At 38.4% G+C, this 24,464-nt stretch overlaps 1 protein-coding gene across 1 annotated transcript in view; it reads left to right on the plus strand.

Moving 5' to 3' along the window:
* Positions 1 to 24,464, plus strand: part of LOC128469702 (C-Jun-amino-terminal kinase-interacting protein 4-like) — a 52,739-nt gene that overhangs the window by 15,263 nt on the left and 13,012 nt on the right. The window contains exons 5-20 of the mRNA XM_053451507.1: positions 345 to 441; positions 3,017 to 3,158; positions 3,791 to 3,890; positions 7,387 to 7,514; positions 8,807 to 8,864; positions 9,169 to 9,321; positions 10,607 to 10,658; positions 11,724 to 11,854; positions 16,110 to 16,163; positions 16,792 to 16,980; positions 17,405 to 17,531; positions 18,037 to 18,123; positions 20,461 to 20,499; positions 22,052 to 22,199; positions 23,451 to 23,553; positions 23,920 to 24,000. Coding sequence (XP_053307482.1) covers positions 345 to 441; positions 3,017 to 3,158; positions 3,791 to 3,890; positions 7,387 to 7,514; positions 8,807 to 8,864; positions 9,169 to 9,321; positions 10,607 to 10,658; positions 11,724 to 11,854; positions 16,110 to 16,163; positions 16,792 to 16,980; positions 17,405 to 17,531; positions 18,037 to 18,123; positions 20,461 to 20,499; positions 22,052 to 22,199; positions 23,451 to 23,553; positions 23,920 to 24,000 — 1,689 coding nt within the window. The remainder of the gene's footprint in view (positions 1 to 344; positions 442 to 3,016; positions 3,159 to 3,790; positions 3,891 to 7,386; positions 7,515 to 8,806; positions 8,865 to 9,168; positions 9,322 to 10,606; positions 10,659 to 11,723; positions 11,855 to 16,109; positions 16,164 to 16,791; positions 16,981 to 17,404; positions 17,532 to 18,036; positions 18,124 to 20,460; positions 20,500 to 22,051; positions 22,200 to 23,450; positions 23,554 to 23,919; positions 24,001 to 24,464) is intronic.

Below are 24,464 nucleotides of genomic sequence, written 5' to 3' on the forward strand. Positions count from 1 at the left end.
AAAACGTTGAAGGTGCTTTTCCACTTTTGAATTTGATATTTTGCTACTAAATCCAGCGTTAGAAAAATGGTTCCCGATACTGCTTAATGTCCAAACCCTTCCAAGAAAGGGATCTTCATGTGAAATTTGGCATGATTCATAATTTGTGCCCAAACACTTAATTGTCATGTGAACTAAAAGCAGGCCCTAATAGGTTGTTACCATAGAAGCTAGATATTTAAAGTTTGTTTTCTTTTTATGTGATTAAAGCTTCACACAAAGGAATAAAATGACAGATCTGTTAATTTTTATTTGTTTAACATGCCAGAGAGCAAAAATGAATGTTTTGTCTATCTTTTTTTCAGAGAAAAGAAGGTGTTGCTGCTTGATTTCCAGGAAGCACCGTCATCCATAGAGAGCAACTCTGACAACGGATTTCCAGAAATAATTCCCACTGAAAAGGTTTTCTTCATGTCAACTTCCTTAATTAGAAGCCTTTATAAAAAAAAATTTAGAGGCATGTTTTCTGTTTATATAACGAGCACTGTTTGTAGCACTATGTTTGTAGTGTATTGTTGGTGTTTTATAGGATTTGTGGTATATACGTAAAGTTCATATGTATTTAGAGGAAATAAAGCTAGTTTTGGATGAAGTCGCTGACACGTGAGCCTAGCAATGCCGTCCGCTCTGTCCCTCTTTCTTTTCCTGATGTTTTTGTTTTCTAGTATTTCAGCATGTTTGTTGAGCAATAGATAATTGAAATGCTTATCGCTTGTCCCTTACCTCTGTGTGCTTGCAGATTTTCCAGAGGTAGAACAAGTGAGCGTAATAATGAAACAGTCAACAGATGCATTTTTACTGTATCTTTACTCGACTATGATTTAAAAGTAACCATTTATTACCAAAATAATTTGCATATTCACAAACTGATCTGGCTACAGTGTGCTTTAGTTAAAAGTTAACATGGGCAGAATTTGCCTCCAAAGTGCTATGCTCCACTAATATATATGTTTAGTGTATATTATAATAATAACTATATGTTACAAAGGCTGGATATAGACAAGGACAGAGTAGAGCATGGGCAGTAGAGGAGGATTGAACTATCATTGCTAGGGTCCAGATAGATACTGTAGCAGTCAGCATTATGGGACAGCTATGAGTGACATAGTGCTTGGTCTCTTCTGCTAATTCAACACGAATGGATTACATTTTGAAATACCGTATTTGCTCGATTATAAGACGAGGTTTTTTTCAGAGCAAATGCTCTGAAAAATACCCCTCGTCTTCTAATCGGGGTCGTCTTCTAATCAGACCTCAAATAGAGGTCTGATTAGGAGACTAAGATCCAGATCCCCCGCACCGCTGCAGGGGACCTGGATCCTCCTGTTTCACCCCCCCCCATCATACACACACTTACCGTAGACAAAGTCCGCTGCAGCCGGAAGGGGGTGTGGCTAGCAGCGGGGGTTGTCTGCGTCCGTCGCATAGACCTTCCCCGACTGTCAGAGATCAGAGTTCCCCGCACCGGTGCGGGGAACTTTGATCTCTGACAGCCGGGGAAAGTATACGCGACGGACGCATACAAACCCCCGCTGCTAGCCACACCTCCTTCCGGCTGCAGCAGAAGGCGACGTCAACCCGCTGCCCCGGCTGGAAGCATCGGTAAGAGAGGGGGGAGAGCAGGGGAAGGGGGGTGAGAGAGGGGGAGAGAGAGAGAGAGAGAGGGAGGGGAGGAGAGAGAGAGAGGGAGGGGGGGAGAGAGAGAGAGAGAGAGTGTGTGTGTGTGTTAGTTAAATGGGGGCATAGGACATTTCTGGAGTGGCGTTAAGGGGGGATTTAATAGAGCACTCTGCCTCCTGAAATGCCTTATACCTCCCTATATGCCACTCTGCCCCATAATATGCCTTTTAACCCCCTAAATGGCAGAGTGGCATATAGGGGTATAAGGCATTTCTGGAGGCAGAGTGCTCTATACAATGCCTTTTAACTCCCTTAATGCCACTCTGCCTCCTGAAATGCCTTATACCTCCCTATATGCCACTCTGCCCCATAATATGCATTTTAACCCCCTAAATGCCAGAATGGGATATAGGGGTATAAGGCATTTCTGGAGGCAGAGTGGCACATAGGGGGTCAAAAGGCATACCATGGGGCACAGTGGCATATAGAGGGTTAAAAGGCATATCATGGGCCACAGTGCCATATTGGAGTGGCAAGCCTGGGGGCAGATGTGCGTAACTGGGGGACAGGTTGGAAAATACAAGAAATAAAAACAAAAAAAATCTTTTTCTCAATCATAGCTTTTATTAAAAAAAATAGTTTACATGAATTAACATTTACTGGTAAAACTTTTTTCCTTTGGGGTCGTCTTATATTCAGGCTTTTTCTTTTTTTCCTAAGTTAATATTCAGATTTTGGGGGGTCGTCTTATAATCAGGGTCGTCTTATAATCGAGCAAATACGGTACTAACCCTTAAAAGTAAAGCATGTCTTCTTCTATGATGCGCTGTATCGGGTTTTGACACGGGCTGTTATTGTATCTTTTGTTCCTTTTTTGGGGGCCTTGCGTAAAGGTCTATAACATCTCAACGCCTTATGTTTTTGATCCCTGCTATGTATCCGAGATAGGACTGTTTTGTGCTCTATTCTAACACGTGCCATTGTAACATTGCTTTCTGTATGCTTTCTTTTAATATTCGGAGAATTGAGAAAAAATAAATAAAGCTCTCAATAATGCTACTTCTACCTACACCTTTTCTCTGATCTCTAAATACTTTCATATTGTTCCCTTTGCTTTACTTTGGTATACTATTTACCTTATTTGTTATTATCGCCTCTTATTATTCTTTTGTTTGTTTCCATACGACTATTCATCACATTTCTCATTCCTTAACTGCTCCCTTATACACTTCAATCCTGTCCGTATTGTCATTAATAGCTACGTAGCTTGTCTCTGCAGCATCCTCCACATTGCTTTTATATAAACTTTTATTTCATAGTTCTAATTGTTAGATAAATATATATTTACCTGTTTTAGGGCTTATCTGAGGGGTTGAAGAAAATCAAAGAACCCAAGTCTCATATTTCCATGGATGCTACCAATGGTAAAACAGATGCAGAAAATAACAGCCTTACTTTGGAAAATGAGTTGAAATCACCAGACATAACCATAGAAGAAGGTAACAAGTTAACATAAATAAAATGGAGTCTACTATGCAAAAGTCTACATCAGGGCTGTCCGCAGCTGCTGTAGTTGTTTCAGTTGGTGAGTGCTTTCTTTTACCATAAGAAGGTACTGTAAAATCCTTAAAGAAATTATTATTATTATTATTATTATTATCTTTTATTTATATCGCATTTATATCGTAAAACAATTTACGCAGCACTTAATACAATATATAAATTCAAGGGGTATGGCAAGACGAGAATTGACAGACTAAGACAAACCGATACATTAGGTGGAGAGAGCCCTGCTCGCAAGCTTAATGACTTAGTTTAATGACCGCCTCAACTCGCCTATCACAGGATTGTTATAGGCTCTACAGGTCAGGTCAGGTTTAAATTTGATTCCGGAGCAGGATCCAATTGCGTGAGTGAGGCAGCAGATCTGCGGGAAAGGAAAATGAGTCTAGCAGCAGTGATTGGGATGGATTGGAGCAGTGAAAGATAGGAGAGGGGGAGATCAGTTAGTAGGGAGTTGCAATAATCCAGACTGCATAACAAAAGGGAGTTGTATTTTAGTTGTAATGCTTGTGAGTGTCTGACCTCCACGTTTTTTTGTTGTTGGATCAATTTGTTTTTGTTTTTTGAGCCCATACAGTAATTCAGGAGCCAGAGGTGCAGTCTGTGGTCGATGAAATCATTCATTCTACACCAGAATTAAAGTTGAATTCTGAACCATTTGAAGCAAGGTAAGAATTCAGAAAATCAAATTATTATTGATTTCATGCAGGTGTCTTTTTATATTTGCCATACTGGGTTAGAAATAGAAAAAGACTGTGGCAGATACCTTCTCCTCTGAGACGTCCCACAGAAAAATGTTTTTCTCGTTGAACATAAAGTAGTGATGTGTGTAAGCATTCACAGAAATCTGGTTGTATCTTTTGTTCCAATAAAGGTCGTTTATTTGCAGACCTGTAGGCCGCCATGTGATGGTATGGTTGACTTACCCTGCTCAAACGCAACACTTTGCTGATTCTTTATGGCAATGCCAATGACTCCTGTTCTGTTTGCCACATGCTTTATGATAAGCAGTGAGTGTGTTTGTCTAGTAGATTGGGCTCAGATAACAGAGGCTAATATGCAGCTGCCTAAAATCGTTATATTATGCAAACACTAAAACTGTTTTAAATAAGAAAACATTACATTAATAGAAATTGGTGAAAGCTCCCCTTAAAGATTGCGTCCTGTCCTAAGATCAAATGTCAAACGGTCAAATGTTTTTTCTATTACAATTATTATTATCTTCTATTAAACAGTTAAGCACCAAACCTTTTTTGTTTTTGTTAATATCTAAGCAGGCTATACATCAGGTTTTCAGGTAATAGTGATAAAAAAATTGGCATGTATGTTTCTTTTCTCTTCTACATAGAAGAGGTAAACTCAGCATGCAACTAACCACTGCTGGTACCTGGAAACTTCCAGGCTCCAGCTGCCTGGAGCCCTCCCTTTTTGGGATGTCGTCAGTGGTCCCGCTGATGTTACGTTTGAGGCTAGCCCCATACGCAGGAAAACTGGCTATAGTGGGGTGTGCCGCGACCCGGAGTTTCTCCGTGGTGACCCAGAGAAGCAGCGCTTCACCTGGAGTCCCCAGGCTGGACAGCCTAGGTATGCTGGTCATTTAACATCTTTTTAAATCAAGGTTAAGCAAACAACATTTTCACTGTTCCAATCCTTTAGCTTTCCAGTAGTGTTTTAGGGGGAAAATGCTGCTCAGTAACTAGACAGCTCTAGACAGCTCTAGACAGTTCTAGACAGCTTGCCCACCAGGATGCCCTTGCTCCCTGCTTAAACATAGCTTTTACACAGGCACTTCTTCCAAGTGCTTTACCTACTTGCTCTGTCCGCGGATGCCAAGGGCTTAGTGGCTTTTCAGGCGGTTTCTCATATTTAACCCCCATGAGCACTGGATTCCACTTATGTGAGTAAAACTTAAGAATGCTTCTGCTTTCAGTAGAGACTCGTCTCATTTTCTACTCCAAAAACAACATTACATTCTGTCTTATTAATAGATTATTATATTATTATTATTCATTGTTTTATATAGCGCCATGAAATTCCATAGTGCTGTACAATGAGGTGGACAGGACGTAACAAGTAGTATTTAACATAACAATTTGACTAACAGAGACAACAGGTGAGGAGGGCCCTGCTCAGACGAGCTTACAGTATAGAGGGAGTTGTATTACACAAAAGGTAAAAGGTAAAAGTGCCATTGTTTAGGGATGGACCAGCCACACTAGTAAAGGTATTGCAGGAGAGGGACTGGGAAAGTTGAGCTAAAGGAATATGTGCGGGCGTTAATGTGCAGTGTTGTAAGCGTCCTTAAAGAAGTGGGTCTTGAGGGATTTTTTGAAGGAATAAAGATGGATAGACCGGGGGAGAGCTTTCCAGAGGATAGGGGGCAGCCCTTGAGAAATCTTGTAAGCATGCATGAGAGCTAGAAATCAGAGGAGAGGACAGAAGGAGATCATTGGATGAGCGGAGAGACCGGTTAGGAGTGTATTTAGAGATGAGTGAGGAGATGTAGGGAGGGGAACCGCTGTGAAGGGCTTTGAAAGTAAGAGTGAGGATTTTGAAATGAATCCTGAAGCGCACAGGCAGCCGGTGAAGAGACTGACAGAGGGGAGAGATGTTAGTAAAGCGATGGGAGAGGAAGATAAGTCTGGCAGCAGCATTCATGGCGGATTGTATAGGGGTGAGACAGTTAAGAGGAAGACCAGCTAAGACAGAGCTACAATAATCAAGGCGGGAGATACTAAGGGCATAGACAAGAGCCTTAGTTGCATCCTGTGTTAGGAAGGAATGGATGCGGGCAATGTTTTTATGACTGAGACAGCAGTTTTTAGAGACCGACTGAATGTGGGGGGTGAACGAAAGGCCGAAGTCAAGGGTGACAACCAAGACAGCGGGTATGAGTAGACGGGGAGATGATAGCACCATTAACATTGAGAAAAACTGATGGGGGAATCTTAGTGTTGGAGGGAGAGAAGATGAGAAGTTCGGTTTTGGAGAGATTGAGTTTAAGAAAACGTGCAGACATCCAGGTAGAGATAGAGGCGAGTTAGTTACACGATCTAAGACAGAGGGAGAGAGATCAGGAGAGGATAGATAGATCTGGGTGTCATCAGCATACACTTAAACAAACCGATACATTAGGGAACGAGGGCCCTGCTCACAGTACATCGCAACAGATCACATGTAGCAGTTTCTCTTTAACAACATAGTTTAACTAGAAATTCATATGATTAGTAAAAATACATATATTATTTCAAAAGGTGGTTCCTGCCACGGGAGGCTGATCTATTCCATTGTCTGTGGCATTTTCACCTGTCAATCTTTCGGACACATAATCGAGCATTCTGTAGACCCATAGGCATTCCCATAACAAACACCAGAATTGTCCATCTTGGGGATTATTGAGGATGGCCAAAACCATTAAGAATCTTTATGGCTGCGACCAGGAAAGCAATACTGCAACAGTGGGTACACTTCTTGCTTACAACAATAGCCTTAATGCAATTCAAATTGTTGTACATAATGCAGGTGGATTGGTTGGAGGCCAGTCTTGACAAAGAAACCTATACTAAAGAATTTTTCAAAATCTGGCAGGGCTTTATTGAGTTATGGAATTGGGTTCCATAATCCTTATATCAGCACATTAAAGATATTATTATAGATAAGTAAACGTACAGTTATATGAAGCAAATTTCAGCATCATGTTCCGAGCAGAAATGTTTACTTTTTGATTACAAGCAGATATTACATTTGAATGTGCGGAGAATGTTTATATATCCATAATTTACATGTACATGCAGAAAATATTTGTGTATATCTTTGAAGGAATCCCTCCTCTCAAGAAAAAAAAAAGTAAAAAAAAAAATAATAATGAATAAAAAGGTGGTGCTATATTTTATGTTACAAGACAATTTATTAGTTTTTATGTTTCTTTAAAGAAAACTTAACGTTATGTTAAATGAAACTACAAAGCTACGTCATTCAGTCACTATGTGTTTATCTGCATCTGGTGAGCAAATCTATAGGAAACCACATCCCCTTGACCAGTAGCCACTCAATTTTTAAAATAACTTTTATTGTTAGACACTGATCAGCTGCCTTTGCTTTCAGAAATGCTAGTTTTCACCTAAAAATGATAGTTGAACAATGTATGATTTTACATTTATGTAGCACTCCGTTGGCCCTTTTGGTGTTGGACCAGGAAGAGGCGACACGTAACAATGATTCTCTTTTTGCTGAGGTGTGTGGAACAAGCCCAGGATTCATTTCGGATATAGATGAGGGTGCAGACTTGCAAGGTAACTTCTGTGCATTATAACATTACACCTAAAGCTATTACCGCAAAGTTTTTTACATAAAAAATGTAACTTTGGTTGATACGTGTGCTGTAGCTTCCAAAAACCGTACAATAAATTATACATGTGGGGTATTTCTGTTACATCAGTCTTTGGTCCTATAGTGAGGATAGCTTAATATCTATCCTATATCTGTTTAAATTCCCTCATTGTATTAGCCTCCACCACTTTTGCTGGAAGGCTGTTCCGTTTATCTACTACCCCCTCCGTAAAGTAGAACTTCCTTACATTAACTTCAAAGCCTCTGATCCTCTAGTTTTAGACTATGATCCCTTGTTTTAACATTGCTCCTCCTTTCCAATAAGCTTTCCTCGTGTACTTTGTTGAATCCATTTAAGTATTTAAATACCGTAATTGCTTGATTATAAGACGACCCTGATGATAAGATGTCCCCTACTACCTTTTTTGTGCAGTGGTACTACGGTTACCATTTTCCAGTCTTCAGCCAAATTATGTATAATAGCTAAGTTAAATAGAGATTAGTGGCCAAATGGCCCTGCTTAACAAGAGCCTAAACGTTCCAAGTGAATACTCGGGGTTATCTGCTTTCATAAATATATACTTTGTGGGTTATTCATGCTTTTTTTTGTTCGTTGTTATCGTAAACTGACTAAAAGTAGTGCAAGACTTTGAAACAGTGATTTATACCTTGTTATTCACAGAATTATATACATAAAAGGTATTTCCTACCTATTAATATACCTATTAATATATTTTGATGTAGTTTTATTAACCCAACTACTTCAGTGACAATTATTATAGCAAAGTCATACAAAATGTTTTTTTGTTTTTTTTTTTCATTTTTCAAATATATTATTTATACTAAATGTTGGACTATACAATTAAAAATGATATCAAAAGAAAGCCCTATCTTTCCTTTTAATAAAAAAAAAGTGTAATTTATGTAGATACACAAATCTCAAATAACACTACATACAATTAGAACATGAGCTGGTAAAAGGAAATCATTCCATATGTGGTCTTTGGAAATAAAACCTTCATTTATAGCGTGAGAGGTTGTGGTATCAGCATAGCAACCAAAGAATTGGTCCTGCTTGTTTAGGTCTGGCACATTGATTAACAAAATCAATTGACAAAATCATTTTTACCCATCTCATAAATACCCATGAATCATATATAGTTAGTTTACATGTTATCAATATATAGTTTTTTTTGTAATTGTACATTTATATTGGTTGTTAGTTATGGTATTTCTTGACTTGTATTTGTTGCAGGTGTCGGAAGTCCAGTTGAAGATCTTATGGTTGAAAATGCACAACTTAAAGAAGCGCAGTAAGTGGACAAGCTTCTAGTTTGCATGCGTTGGTGTGGATAGCTAGATGTCCTATATTGGTTCATTCTTAATTCCATGAGTTTAAGCTTTTCCATATTACTACACGCTTGTACCTTTTAGCCTTAAAACATATTTATTTTCCATATGTTTTGTTTTTTAATTGCATGTTTAAAGTGTTTTGTATTTATTCTATAATTGACTTACATGGTTTTTTTTTTAAAATGCAGTAATGTAAGCAGACTACATAGAAGTACACATTTTTTATATCACCTTTTCAGTTCCGTCGTTCTTTTTTCCCTGTAGAAATGAAATGGACATGGCCAGGAAGAGTCTTATTGCAAGAGTGGAGGAGCTGACTGCAGAGCGGGAAGCTCTTAAACGAGAAGCTGAAAATGTAACTCAGTGCCTGAGTCGCTGCGAAGTTAAGCTACGAGAGACGGAACAGGACCTGCAGAGGTGCTTGCCTAGCAAATCATTCTTTTCCCTTTGTGCTGACTTCCTCACATTGTTGTCTATTTTGATTTTTTGCTTAACTCAGTAGCTATGCAGGAAGGACAAGTATTAAACATGATATCAAGCATGTAGTACACAAGTGACTTTAACAGGGACATTTGTTGGTTTCTTCCAGTGCCAGAGTTTCACTGGAGGAAATAATAACCATTGTTAAAGGGGTAGAAATGAGCAGAATGTTTTCTTCCATGTATCACGAAGGCCAGCTGTACTTGTCACGCTGATGGGTCCATGCTAACTAGCTGTAACCAAGCCGAGCAAAGTAGCTCAGCAAAGTTTTTACAGAAAAACACTCTACAGGGAATGGAGGGAGATTTGCGGTTTACAGATTTATTGTTAAAATCCTAGTTCTGCAACATAATTACATAAAATTCATTGGATAGACAAGTTTGTGAATCAGCATAAACAGTGTTACTGAATCGCTGAGATGGTATTGTTTCACTGAACTGGTGACCTTAGATTGTGGTTATCTAAGTGACAACACATTTTCTGTACTTCACATGAACATAACCCCTAGAGTGCCAGGTATCCAACAAGGACCAGTGATTGTGATGTTTCAGGTGCCATCCGCTCTAAGCACCCCTTCCCTCGTAAAAAAATGAAATGGAAAAAGAAATATAAAACAATGGATGCACCATACATGAAAGAAAGAAAGGAAGAGAATTACTTTTGTAATTGTAGCATTGTAAAAAGCAAAATGCCTAATGGCATTGTTGTAGGCAAGGCGGAGGTGGAAGGAGATTTATTCCAAAGGAGGAGAAATGTTGGAACATGAGGTCATACTCTTAAATAAGAGGGTCAGAGGCTTTGATGTAATGTAAGGAAGTTTCACTGCACTGTGATGGTAGATATTAACCCCTTAATGACAAAGCCCGTACATGTATGGGCTCAAAATGCATTGTTTTCAATAGGTTTAGGGACCGCCCATTGTCCTTAAGGGGTTAAACATGCATTGGATAGGAATGTGGTTTTCCTGAATCTAAGACAAGTCCACGTACTGATTAAAGTTTGTATACATATTTATTTTATCATTGATTATGTGATGGAATGCTTGGCTGTATTAAAAAAAATAAAAAATAAACATAGGTTTTTGCCAGGTAAAGTGTCAAACCTAAAAATACAACCATATAGTATTTTTAGATATTTCTGACAATATTATGAGATTTATTATTGCATTATTTTTTGCAGCCTAAACCTTATATTTTATTTCATTTCTTTTTATAAATGTAAGGACTCAACTTGAATTAGAAGAAACAAGGAAACAAAGCAGAGAAGATGCTGAGGTAATAGTCATCGCTATGTATTGTAACAAGTGCCAACAGCTCTTACCTGTAAGTAAATTAGGGACATATTTATTCAGGTAATGAAACGGAATTACAAGAGTGTTTTACGTGCCTCAGGTCACCATATTCTGGAATTAAATCCACCTGGGAAATACAGTGCTGCTATATTGCAAATACTGGAAAATCTTTATTCACCTCCTCTTTCCTTTAAATTAAAATGTAGGTTTTATGTGAAAAATAATAATTGCTCTAAGTGAAGCATTGAACCACACATGTATTACATTGTATTATCTCTAGAGCACTAGCAGAGAACACGGCACTATTACAATAAAAGCACAGTGAAAAGGAACAATAACATTAAAACTGACATGATGCCATGTGATGATAAGCTTATCACGAGTTAAGACATACTATTACAGAAGGAAAAGAGGACCCTAAACTTATAGGCAGACAGTCTAGCAGATATTACACGACAATTACATATTGTGTTCCATTCACACGCTGTGGATTTTAGGCTTCATCTTTAACCCCTTAAGGACAATGGGCGGTCCCTAAACCCATTAAAAACAATGCATTTTGCGCCCGTACATATACGGGCTTTGTCATTAAGGGGTTAAGTAGGATGTATAAAATTGAAATAAAAAAGCCTATTATGTGAGCACTTGTTTCATTAATTGAACCCTAAAACATATTACAGTACATTGCGTTTATAAGACAAGACCAATGACTGATTACATTTTGAGTCTTTACTCAAAAAAGACAGGAAGACTAGATGGGTAGAATGGTTCCTATCTTTCTTAAAATGTTATGTTCCTGTGTTCTGTTTGCTATGTTACTATTTAATGCAAGAAAATATTTGGAATATTTTGTTTAGTTGTTTTGCTTTATTTTTTTGTAAACAAAAAAGGAAGACTATTTTTGTATTTCAATATTAGGATAAAATTCCATAGTTTTTTTTTCAGTCTGGGTAAGCATTCGAGCACTGCTTATTACACATGGCTGCCATGTTTTTAACCTAAGAATAGACTTCGTCATAGCTTTGTATCTAATGATGTGTTATCCCAGGTGGACATCCCAGCAGCTCAGAGAAAGCGTTTTACCAGAGCAGAAATGGCACGTGTGTTAATGGAAAGGAACCAGTATAAGGAGCGACTGATGGAACTCCAAGATGCAGTACGCCGATCTGAAATGCTGCGGTAAAGTTGCAGTTCAATTTTTTTTGTACAAATAACTTTTTAAATGTCCAATGAGCATTTGTAGTAAATAGAGTAAAGAACAGTCTAGTTTCTAAAAATGTATTTTTTACGTTTAAATTAGGGCTGCAACTAACGATTATTTTAATAATCGATTAGTTGGCCGATTATTTTTTCGATTAATCGATTAATCGGATAAAAAAAATGCAATTTTTTTTAAATTTTAAATAATGTAATAAAAAACGTACAATTTACACTTTCATCTCTTTATTGCAATGGCCTCTCTCTATTCACCTTCTTATTTTACTGACATAATAATAAAAGCTACAAGAACCCGAACACGGTGTTTCTCAAACTAGGTTTTAATACAAAGTTATTAGTAAATATTAATTCATATGTTAACTATTTTTCATATTTAATAAAAACTGAGAAAAAAGCCTTGTTTAATTTTTTTTATTTACCAAACTGCCCCCAGTTATGCACATCTGACCCCCAGCTTGCCACTCTGCCCCCATATATGCCTTATACCTCTTATATGCCAGATTCCACTGTACCCCCTGATATGCCACTGTGCCCCTGATATGCCTTATACTCCTTATATGCCAGTGATATGCAACTGAGCCCCCTGATATACCTTTTACCCCCAGATGTTTTATGACCCCCTGATATGCCTAATATCGATATGCCTTATACCCCCTATATGCCCTGAAATTCATAATACCCCCCATACACCACTATAACTCACCCATACACCACTCGATTAGTTGTTTCAGCCCTAGTTTAAATGCATGTTGAAGTCATGGAGTGAAAAGCATTTTAAAGCATTAAATCATGCTTTAGTTATCTAGGTTAGAAGACTCCTATCTTTTTAACTCCTCTCCTTGTTACTACTACTGAAACCAGAATGTTTAACCAGGAAGCATACTTCCTGTACATTCTCGATGGTACTCACATTGAGGTCACTGGGTGCTCAGATCAATTGGAGTAATAGCAGCCAAGCACATGTATGATAAGGAAACATCAGTTTTCACATGGTCAATAAACAATTCCACAGTGGAGCTGGATCCAAGGAGATGCAGGTTTTGGGTGCGAGAGGTGATGATGCCTTATGGCTCCCATCTGTCTTTGAAAACTTCAGAGGTGCCCTCCTCATTGCATCTTTTGAGAGCAACCAAGAAAGTACTGCCCCCTGAAAGGGAGAAGGAGAGATATGTCATCTCCCAAAAGATTTTGGGACCTGGTATCCACTGTGGCTCTTCCAGAGCACTTTTTTGGCTTTACTTCGGGGTGCTGGTGCTTTGGTATCCAAATGTCAATAGAAAAATGCGATTGGCTGCTTCTAATACCATTGATTTCAATACAAGTGCCACTGAGCATGTGTATAAGGTTTACACTAGAGTGGTCCCTGCTTTTCTTAAATACAGATGGAAGAGGAGTTAAATTTATCATAATGTTATGCATTCTACGCTATTGTTGCTTGACGTCTTGTGTGGGCATTGGAGAGTGCTTTATTTGGGTTGCAGTTGTGCATTGGACTATTACTTGGTACTTTATTTCACATATACTGACATATATCCTTTATCATTACAATAATGCCAAAGGTAATACATTTTGCTTGTGTAAAAATAACTAAAGAAAAACAGGACCAACACTCTTAAAAATACATAATTATTACCCTCATCATCAATACTAGTATCAGCAACTATAGTACCCAGCGTTGGGGAAGAAAATAGGGATCTTGTTAGTAAACGCTGTATGCATCTGATTTGGTGGTCTCTTGTTTAACACTGACTGACATAGGTATGAAATTTGAATGAAATAAACAATGCCCAACATTTGTTTTCAGGAGAATAGAACCATTTTTAATCATGGATAATGTTTCGACTTATTAAAATGTTTGAGTTCTGTAATATTTGAAGCCAGGAGCGTAACTAGACACCACAGAGCCCTGGTAAGAAAATTCCCCCCAGGCCCCCCAACTTCAACAGCTAGTCTGTGCCATCATTGCCCCCCACAGAACTGGTCTGTGCCTTCTTTGCCCCTTGCCCCCCTTTCCAACATAAAACATATGTAAACACACAAATTACACACACTTACTCATATTCACTAACCCACACTCCATCTCACAACACTTACACATCCGCACACACACATCCATGCTCACGCCCACACAATTACACATCCATGCTCACGCCCACACAATTACACATCCATGCTCACGCGCACACAATTACACATCCATGTTCACCTGCGCACAAGTACACATCCATGCTTTATATATATATATATATATATATATATATTTGCGTATATATATATCGTATTTGCTCGATTATAAGACGACCCCCCAAAATCTGAATATTAATTTAGAAAAAAAAGAAAAAGCCTGAATATAAGACGACCCTATAGGAAAAAGTTTTACTAGTAAATATTCATGTAAACAATGTTTTCATATTTAATAAAAGCTATGATTGAGAATTTTTTTTGTTTTGTTTTTATTTCCTTTTATTTTCCAACCTGCCCCCCCAGTTATGCACATCTGCCCCAGGCTTGCCACTCTGCCCCCAGAAATGCCTTATACCCCCCCTATATGCCACTCTGCCTCCCTGATATGCCTTATACCCTCCTATATGCCACTCTGCCTCCAGAAATGCCTCATGCCCCCTATATGCCACTCTGCCTCCAGAAATGCCTTATACGCCTATATGCCACTCATATAGGCATATAGGGGGTTAAAAGGCATATCATGGGACAGAGTGGCATATAGGGGGTTAAAAGGCATTTCTGGAGGTAGAGCGGCATATAGGTGGTTAAAAGGCATTTCTGGAGGTAGAGCGGCATATAGGTGGTTAAAAGGCATTTCTAGAGGTAGAGTGGCATAAAGGGGGTTAAAAAGCATATAATTGGGCACTCTGCCTCCAGAAAAGCCTTATGCCCTCCCATTTAACACTCCCCCCCGACTTACCAGTGCTTCTGACTCCTTGGTGTCTAGTGGAGGCAGCGGGTGGAGGCTGGCATTAGTTCCGCCGTGGCTTCTATGACTGAGCACCGGAAGGTCATGTGATGCCGGTGCTCCGTCATAGAAGCCCCGGCGGAAGTGCCAGCACCAGAAGGGGTTGTCTGCGTCCATCGCGCAGACGTTCGCCGGCTGCCAGATAAGAGAATTCCCGTAGCTCTGCGGGGAATTCTCCTCTCTGGCAGCCTGGGAAGGTCTGCGCAATGCTCATAGATCTCACCAGCGCTAGGTGATAAAAGCCCCGGTGGAAGTGCCGGTAGCAGCTGAGGTTACCAGACAGGAGGATTCAGGTCCCCTGCAGCGCGTCTTATAATCAAGCAAATACGCTATATATATCTATATATCCACAAATGCATATACATACATCCAGCCTTCCTCCCTTCTGCCCCCATTTACCTCTCACTGCTCCTACAGCTTTCCCTCTGCCGGTTCAAAATTATTTAGAAAGGGCCCTTCCGACCTGGACCGCACCAAACTTTTTAAACAATTTTGTACCGGTACGAGGAGACAGGAAGAAGAGGTTGCAGGGGTCGCACCAGGCCCCCTGTAGTTCCGCCAGTGTTTGAAGCTTGCGTTCAAGTCTGTACATGTTAAAAAAAAATATATATATATATATATAGATATAGATATATATATATATATATATATATATATATATATATATATATCTCTTTAATGGGAGGTTTGGCCTTGATAAAGGAGAGAGCTAGCTGTTTATTTGCTAAAATGATAGTTGGAGGGATAGTTTGCAGGAGAGATGTAGTTTAAACTCTCTTACTCCACTGTTCATTATGAAGTGGTAACACTAGCAAGTGTCTGACATTGAGGAGTTACACACATCTCTCCTGACATCTCTTCTGTCGGCTTTGTGGGTTGGCCATGAATATCCCCAAGCCAGCTCTGCAGCTTGCGTAATCTATCCATGCGTTTGCAAGGGGACGACTGCTCAGCATATGCATTAAAGTGCATGTGATGGCTGGTGTGTCCCTTTTAAAGTATACACTGTTCAGTACTTTTGTGTTACAATAATTGTGTTATTACTGGCCATGTTAAGTTATTTGTAATACAGGATCCATTGAAATTCTTACTAAACAAAGGCTACATATAGCGTTGCTAACCATGTTGCTTACCATTGTTTGATTACATTACATACGTTTGCATTTATAGATTACATAGTGATGCTCAATATATATTTAAGTAGGAGTTTTTTTATTTATTTTATGTATTTTTTCTTTTATTTAGGGCTTCAAAAGATATTCAGACTGTCCAAATGAAAAAATCTTCATTCTGGAAAGTGTAAGTGTAAACCTCAAACTATGCGGACTTCTTGAAATGTGTGTGAATACCTTTTAGTAATTCAAGTGTCCAGTCATTAGACTCGTTGGCATGACTTGAATGAGTTGTCATAGTAAACTTAATAAGAAAGATAATGCAGTGTGAGTTTGCAGGGATTAAATTTCATTCCCTCCTTCACCATCACGATGTATAGACTGGATTTTGTATATGCATGCTGCAGACATGTTTTGTAAATGCAACCCACCTGAATAGATGTATCGTACTTTATTAATCATAAATGTCTTAAAACACTTAGGTAGCTTAGTTTTTTATATTGTTTCCATATATTTGATATAATCTAGATTCTTATTTGCATGTAACATGTTGTGTTTTGTTGCAGTTTTGTCATAAAATCATATTTTAATAGCTTCCGGTCATAGCAGTGGCCTTCTTGAAATACAGTCATCAAGTATAACAACATGAACTTTCAGACCAACAATACACATTAATACACAACCAATGGTCCCTCTTGTGTTTTTACACTTAATTATAACGTAGCTATACATAACTGCCGATCGCACTACAATAGGAGTAATTGGGGAAGACTTTTAGCCTTAGCATTGAGAATTAACAATTTTTGTATGTCCAGGTTTGACCGGCTTTTTAGCTCTTCAAGTGCACCACCGGGAAAACTGACAGCAACAGACACCGCTCTTCCTCTTTCCGCGATAAACAGAAACCGACCTATCTCTACTTCAGTGCCTTCTCTGAGCCATGAAACCAGTACTGTACAGAGCAATTCTGTGAATTTTCCTCTTCGTGCTACTTCACATGCAGAGTAAGTACTCTTGTCAACCGTAAACATGATTTAATAGATACCTGTTTAACACATAAAGTAATTTAGCTGCCACATAATGAGATTGTGCTTGTCAGTAAAGTCCACTTTATACCTGTATTGAAATGTCCCATAGTAGGTTTTGTTCATGATTTTTGTGGTTTTCTCGTTTTTTTTACAAAGAATAAAAAATATAATCTGAACAGTTTATGCAGGTGACGTTTTAGCCTTTTTAGAGACCCAAAGCGAAGAATGTAGACTGTTAAAGCAGCACAACTTATTCTGTTTGTTATAATATATTCTTCTGCTTTGAAAACTTGCTTCGCTATATTTCTTGTTAACAATTAAATGTATATATAAAAATTCTAGATTGAGCCACCTAGTGATTAGCGATGTCTTTAACCACAATATCATTGTCTAATCTCAGGGAAGCTGATGGAATGCCGCTACGGGGGAAGAAGCATGAACTTTACCGCCAGATTCGTTCCCACATTTGGAAAACGCATGGAAGAGCACAGCTCCATGGCTGGAGCCATCCTATTACAGGGAATAAGGTGATTAGTGGGCAAAACTACAATTTAATGTGTTTCCATCATTTCAGTCATGTACTATATGCCAAATATCAATATATCAATATATACATATATATATATATATATATACACCTTTCTCATGTTCATTAGAAATACACCTTATGTGAGATGGAAGCAGCCATCTTAATATACTATTCAGACAAATTTGATGATTCCTTTTCACTTTATTTGGGATGGTCTAAGGATAATTTGATTATAAACAAAGTTTACCTTTTTTTTTTTTTTTTAGAGAAAGGGCTATTACAAGTATAAGGGATGTTCAAAGCAAAGTTCCATTCCCTTTTAAATGTAATAAGTGTAATAGCACAAGCAGGTGCAAAATGAAAATTACGGTCTATTGAATCCAGCCATCACACAAAGATTGACAGTGTGATGTAATGAAATTAAGGGTCAGATTCAGTAACCTGAAACAAGAAAAAGCCCCACATGTTTTTTGTTTTGTAACAAATGCTGTTTTATACCTCAGGGAGATCAGCAAGTTGGAAACGAGATCAAAGGTGTCCCAGTATTAACGCAACTTCGTCTTTTGGATCAAAAAGATCCAAGCACAAAGGTACATTATTTTTGTAATGTTGGTTAAAAAATGTTGGTTAAAAATGGGAAAAAAACTATTATTAATTTGTGCTTAATCAGTTCAATGCATTTAACCATGTCAGGTGATGCCATGTTAATGCCTTTGGATGTACCCATCATCTAACAATACAAGTAACACTGTTATTACCTTACCCACTTACCTTAAGCAGAGGTGCGTTTAGCCTTTGCTTACTGGTGATAATGGTTAGATACCCCCAGCAGTCGGTTTGCTTGCAGGATTCCTCACGCTTTTTAGGGGCTCTCTTTACTGCTGCCCTTCCTGCACCCCTCCGTTACATAACCTGCGCAATGACTGTTTAGAGACTTTGATACAAAAAGTAGAATATTAGATTTCTTTTTATTCACTCTGACATTTGCTAAATCAATAAATAATAGTGGAGAATACACTGATAATCTGAAAATCCCAATTGAACAGTAATGAAAAGGGTCATGTTTAGGGCTGCAACAACTAATCGATAAAATCGATAATAATCGATAATGAAATTCGTTGGCAACGAATTTCATTATCGATTAGTTGAATCGATTATTATCGATTATAAAATGAGGGTTTTTTCAGAGCAAACGCTCTGAAAAATCCCCCTCATTATATAATCCGTTTAGTCTGACTCACCGTCTCACAGCAGCAGCTCCTACTTACTCCCCCTCCCTGTAATCACTGTGACAACTGGCCCCGCCCCCTTCCTTCTCCAGGCCAGAACCACATGGCTGTGACACTCATCTAACTGTAAGTATATGTATATATGTATATATATGTATATATATATGTATGTATGTGTATATATATATATATATATATATATATATGTAATATATATATATATATATATTTGGGCTACTGAAAGTTAGGGGAGATGGGGGTTAATTTAGGGGCAGTTATGGTTAGTGGGGTGTTTAGGGTTAATTTAGGGGCAGTTATGGTTAATTGGGTGTTTAGGGTTAATTTAGGGGCAGTTATGTTAATAGGGTGTTTAGGGTTAATTTAGGAGCAGCTGTGGTTAATGGGGTGTTTGGGGTTAATTTGAGGCAGTTGTGGTTGATGGGGTCTTTAGGGTTAATTTAGGGGATGCTGTGGTTAAGGGGGTGTTAAGGGTTAATTTAGGGGCAGTTATGGTTAATGGGGAGTTTAGGGTTAATTTAGGGGAATCTAAATCCTGGGGGCAGTGAAGTGACATATCTGGGGGTATAAGGCATATACAGTATATAAGGCATATGTGGGGAGGGCAGTGTGGCATGTCTGGGGAGGACGGAGTGGTGTATCAGGGTGTATAAGGCATATCTGGGGGTAGAGTGGCATATCTGGGGGTAGAGAAGTGGCATGTCTGGGAGGCAGGGTGGCATGTCTGGGGAGGATGGAGTGGGGTATCAGGGGATATAAGGCGTATCAGGCACAGTGGCATATGTGGGAGGCAGCGTGGAGTGGCAGATGTGGAAGGCAGCATGGCGTGGCATATGTGGGGAGGGCAGGGTGGCATGTCTGGGGAGGATGGAGTGGTGTTTCAGGGGGTATAAGGCGTACCAGGCACAGTGGCATGTGGGGGGTAGAGTGGCGTGGCAGATGTGGGAGGCAGCGTGGAGTGGCATATGTGGGAGGCAGCGTGGAGTGGCAGATGTGGGAGGCAGCGTGGAGTGGCATATGTGGGAGGCAGCGTGGAGTGGCATATGTGGGAGGCAGCGTGGTGTGGTAAATGTGGGAGGCAGCGTGGAGTGCTGTGGTAGGCAGCGTGGCATATGTGGGGGGGCAGCATGGCATGTCTGGGAGGCAGCGTAGCAAATTAGTAAATTATTTTAAATAAATGAAAAATGTACATTTTTTTTATCCGATTAATCGATTAATCGAAAAAATAATCGGCCAACTAATCGATTATTAAAATAATCGTTAGTTGCAGCCCTAGCTCATGTTTAACTTAATAAACCATTTAAATATTCCTTTTCTTTGACAACTTGAAATGATTCTGCAATTCATTTAGATTGTTGTTTGCTCTTCAGGTGTTGAATAAAGGTTATTGTTTCACTTCACATGATGTAAGGGTAGAAGTAAAAAAATATATATATAGTTTTGTTTTGTATGCAGCAGGTGGGTTTAGATTTTTTTCAACAGAATTCAGAATCTCAGGATAGATCACCTGGCAGCATGCTGTCACTTTTTCATTGTCATTGTTGTCAAGATTGCCACAATCCACATTAGGCTTTTTGCTTCCTGAACCTTTTTGGAAGGGCACAGACAAACCTGACGGCAGTGTTGTAAAAAGCATAATTGTCTTTTGCTGTTTTGATCTTATTATATTCTCTCTTATAGCTTTGGTGTGCAACTGGAGTAATGGGTGCTGCAAGTAAGGTAATTAAAGTAAATGTACATAAGATTTGTGTATATGTGTGTATTTTATGCATATATTTTAATATATATATATTATAATCTACAGTATATGTCACTGATATGTGCAAGTGTCTATACATACACACACATTATTAGAAACCTACCTTATGTGTATAACGTGACAGAAAGTTTGTTTAACTTCCTGTTATTTTGATGGTTTTATTTCCCCATCAAGCTCTTTCTTCCATTTTGTTGAGTTGCTGCCCTTTTTTGTGCTGGTAACATTTTGTGATAAAGAAGGTGAAATAACAATAGGATGGAAATTAGTTTATCTGCCAGTTCTATGTGTGTCACCAAGTGTAGCTTTCTTGGGGAAGGATAGTTCTTTATTTTTAAACTTAATGTCAACAAAAGTGTAAGCTGTAGGTAGTTTTAATACATGCACTTTTAGGGGTTTTTTGGGGGGGGAATGTAACATTTAATTGAAGTGGCTCCAAATGTTTATGACTCTGAAGAGAGTTATTAATCAAACTAACGATAAAGTAAAATTTACATAATCCCATAAAGGATTGGTAAGAGAAGCTACCTTTCTTATCTGCGATACTTACGTTCCTGCAGGAGCTGGTCAGGACAGGAGTGTACAGGAGATGTTTGTTACCACAAAAAACTGTAGCATTTGATTGTACATTATAGACATTAGACTTTTGCACAGCACACATTTTTGCCACTTTTGAGATGCGAGACTGGTAAAGAGAGGGGACTATGGTCTTGCTGAAGTTGGTGCAACAGGGGAGGTTTTTGTTCGCAGCGAGGGCCTCTAGCAGGTGCCTCAAGGGCTCCCTTCAGTCATGGAGAAGGAAGCACCTGCGATAGATAAGCTGTCCAAGCAGCCATGTCAATTTATTGGACTGCTACTTTCACCATGCTCTAGGCTAGGCTGGTGCAGTGGTATCCTGCCTCAGCTTTCTCTGTGAACCAGCCACACTGTTGGGGAAGGCTGAGGCCTCACCATGACCCTAAAGCAAATCTACGCTGTGTGTACATAGGTGTTCATACCCAGGGATGTACGAAACTGCACCCATCTCCCACCATTTCAAAATGATTCCACACTTTAGTACGGCATTGCCTACCATACAAAATAGCAGTGGTGCTGTTGTTGTTTTTGTTTCATGGCAGTATTAGTGATGGTGGTAATACTTGGTGGTAGTACTTGCTGTGTGCTAAAAGACCGCTTGGACACGCAGTGCTCTCGCAAACCTCCATTTTGGGCAGCAACTTAACACTAGGTAACATATGTAATCTTACAGATTCTAAAAAAGTAAAATTCTCCCCAAGGATATACACAATAGGTGGGTTATATTAATATATGTGTGTATACGTTATTTGTAAGGGCAGTTGATATCCCCAAAATGGCAGCACAAAATTATGCACATATTTTGTAAATGGATCAAGAGCATGAAATGAATAGAACATTTTAAAATTCATTTACAAAAGCAAATTAATAATTATTTTTAGTTTTACTGCCAATTAAATAATTGTGTTTTTTTGTGTTTGTGATCTAATTCCATGGCAGAATGAACGCTTGCCAAGTTTAGTATGGATCTGCTCAGGTACCCATTCCGTCAGTGAGATTATGGTAATAGACGCCAGCTCTGCAAACCATGTTATGGATCAGTTTGTGATCCAAAACACTCACATTCTCTGTGTCACAAGTGTCCCAGGTAATTTCTTTATTGATTTTACTGTTATGCCTCTATGTTATCTATTAGGATTTACAGTAGTTTGAAATGTTGCTGCTGCACATAGCAGCTTTGTTCATGCCAGTGGTGTGTGAATATGCTACTACTAACATGCTGACATTAGAAACTGGCTAGCAGTGATTTTTTTTTACCATGTTTGGTTGATTTTCTTTCATTACATAATTTTACAAATCTTTTTTATGTAAATGGTCTGTGCCTTACAATGATTACTGCCCGTAAGGTGGGATCTGTCTGCTTTGTCAGTCATGAAAATCTCATACGGTTGATACTCAAATCAAGACAGTCCTAGTGTTTGCAGGACATGGTGCAAGGTTATATATAAATACTATGTATTTACACACACACACAATATTTAAGATGCACACACGTTTTTTTTTTGTTTTAACAATTTGCATTTAAAAGTTTTTTTTATATTAGTTTTATTTATTTTTTATCAGTTATTACCCCTCTTCCACTTTCATCTCTCTGCCTATGGACCACTGAAATCTAGAAGCACGGCTTTGCTAAGGGTTAATGAAGGTTACCTATAGTTACAAATAATGTAGCATAGCACATAAGTGTTATATGTATACCATAGCTTTCCGTTTTTAGACTTTCTGTGTTAGTATGGCTCCATTCAGTTATTCATCTCCTTTGGTAGAACTTGATCTTTATTATTAGCTTTTCTAAGGGTGTAGTTTGTAGGTGAAAGTGAACAGTTACACCAATTGAAAAACTAAATGTAAAAGCTATAGATAGTTTAATGGAATAATTATAAATCAGTATAGATGGTGGCTCATTTGGATTTTCTTTTTGCTTTTAGTCGTTTAATCGTTTAAGATCACTTATTTAGTGTTACCAGATTTTCTCCTTAACCTTGGGGAAACTTATGGAAATTAACATTGTAGCTCTGCATGAAAATGGTTGCTTAATGGCTTGGAAGCTTGCGGTCGGGGCCCTGTTTACCTAATGTATTGGTTTGTCTTTCAAGTCTAGGCTTTTTCCTTCGAATCTATGTTTTGTCAGAAGTGCCATGTTGGCGCTATGTAGATAAAAGATAACTTATTTGTGTGAAGTGTTATATATTCTCCATGTGTAAGTGACATTACCTGTGATAGAGTAAGTAGTCTAGCACCACATATAAAAATAGGTAACATTTTAAAATGGAATTCATGTGTGATTTTAATTTCTTTAAAATGTTTCCTTACAATTATTTGCGTCATAAATGTGCAGGTTACAATCTAGATGTTTTGGAATTGGGACAACCCGAAGAAGTACAGGGCTGTGAATACAACAGCAGGGGTGCCACTGTCTGGCTCGGAACACAGGAAGGAAGGTAAAGAAAATATATTTACACTATTTATATTCATGTCATGAAAGTAAGTTGTTGTATAGGAACAATTTGTTTTAGTAGATTTTAGTAATACATTAGTAGCTATTAATTTGCTTGTTTAAATACATATGGGCTATTACTAACCCCTAGTACTTCAGTTTTTACATTAATATGTCACATTGTATTAAAACATTTCATGAACTGCCAAAAATATGGTTGCACCACAACTCACTTTTCATGTGACATGACAACTTGTCAGTTTTAGATCATTTTTAAACTTTAGTGGTATCTACATATCGTTAAGTCATTTTTTATTTACATTTTGTACACTGTGAAATAAAAATGCCTATATTTATATTATATTTTCAGTGTATTTGTACACTCAGCTGTGAGTAACTGGAGAAATTGTTTGCAGAAAATTCAACTAAAAGATGCTGTCCACAGTATTATGTGAGTTTTCCGGATTTTTCTCTTGCAACATACAATTGTTTTTTATGTTTAGTTAAAAAAATTGGTCCTTTTTCATGTTACATTGTTGTTGTGAAAGACAAACACATCCATACTGGCACACATTCATGTTGTGCTGCTGATCCAAAAGGCAGAACTTCAGGTTGATGAAAATAACCTCACAGGGCGCCAGCCAACTCTTCGTGTTCATCCTAGTGTTCTTCTTCATGGGAGAAAAAGTCATATTCCACGAATATTTGCCCGCTCCTGTGTCCCGCTCCAAGAGTTAAAGGTCCCTGAGAACGACCAATAGAGTCGCTTGTACGGACCTTTAACTCTTGGTCTTGTTGGTTCACTAAACGAAGGGGGAGAAAATAACAGCTAAACACGAGTACAGCAGAAATGCCTAAAGTCACAAAGGCTTTTTGGTTAGGATTTCCTGAACACAGTAGGTACCACTGCTGAAC

This window comes from Spea bombifrons, chromosome 12 (assembly GCF_027358695.1).
Source record: "Spea bombifrons isolate aSpeBom1 chromosome 12, aSpeBom1.2.pri, whole genome shotgun sequence".
NCBI lineage: Eukaryota > Metazoa > Chordata > Amphibia > Anura > Pelobatidae > Spea > Spea bombifrons.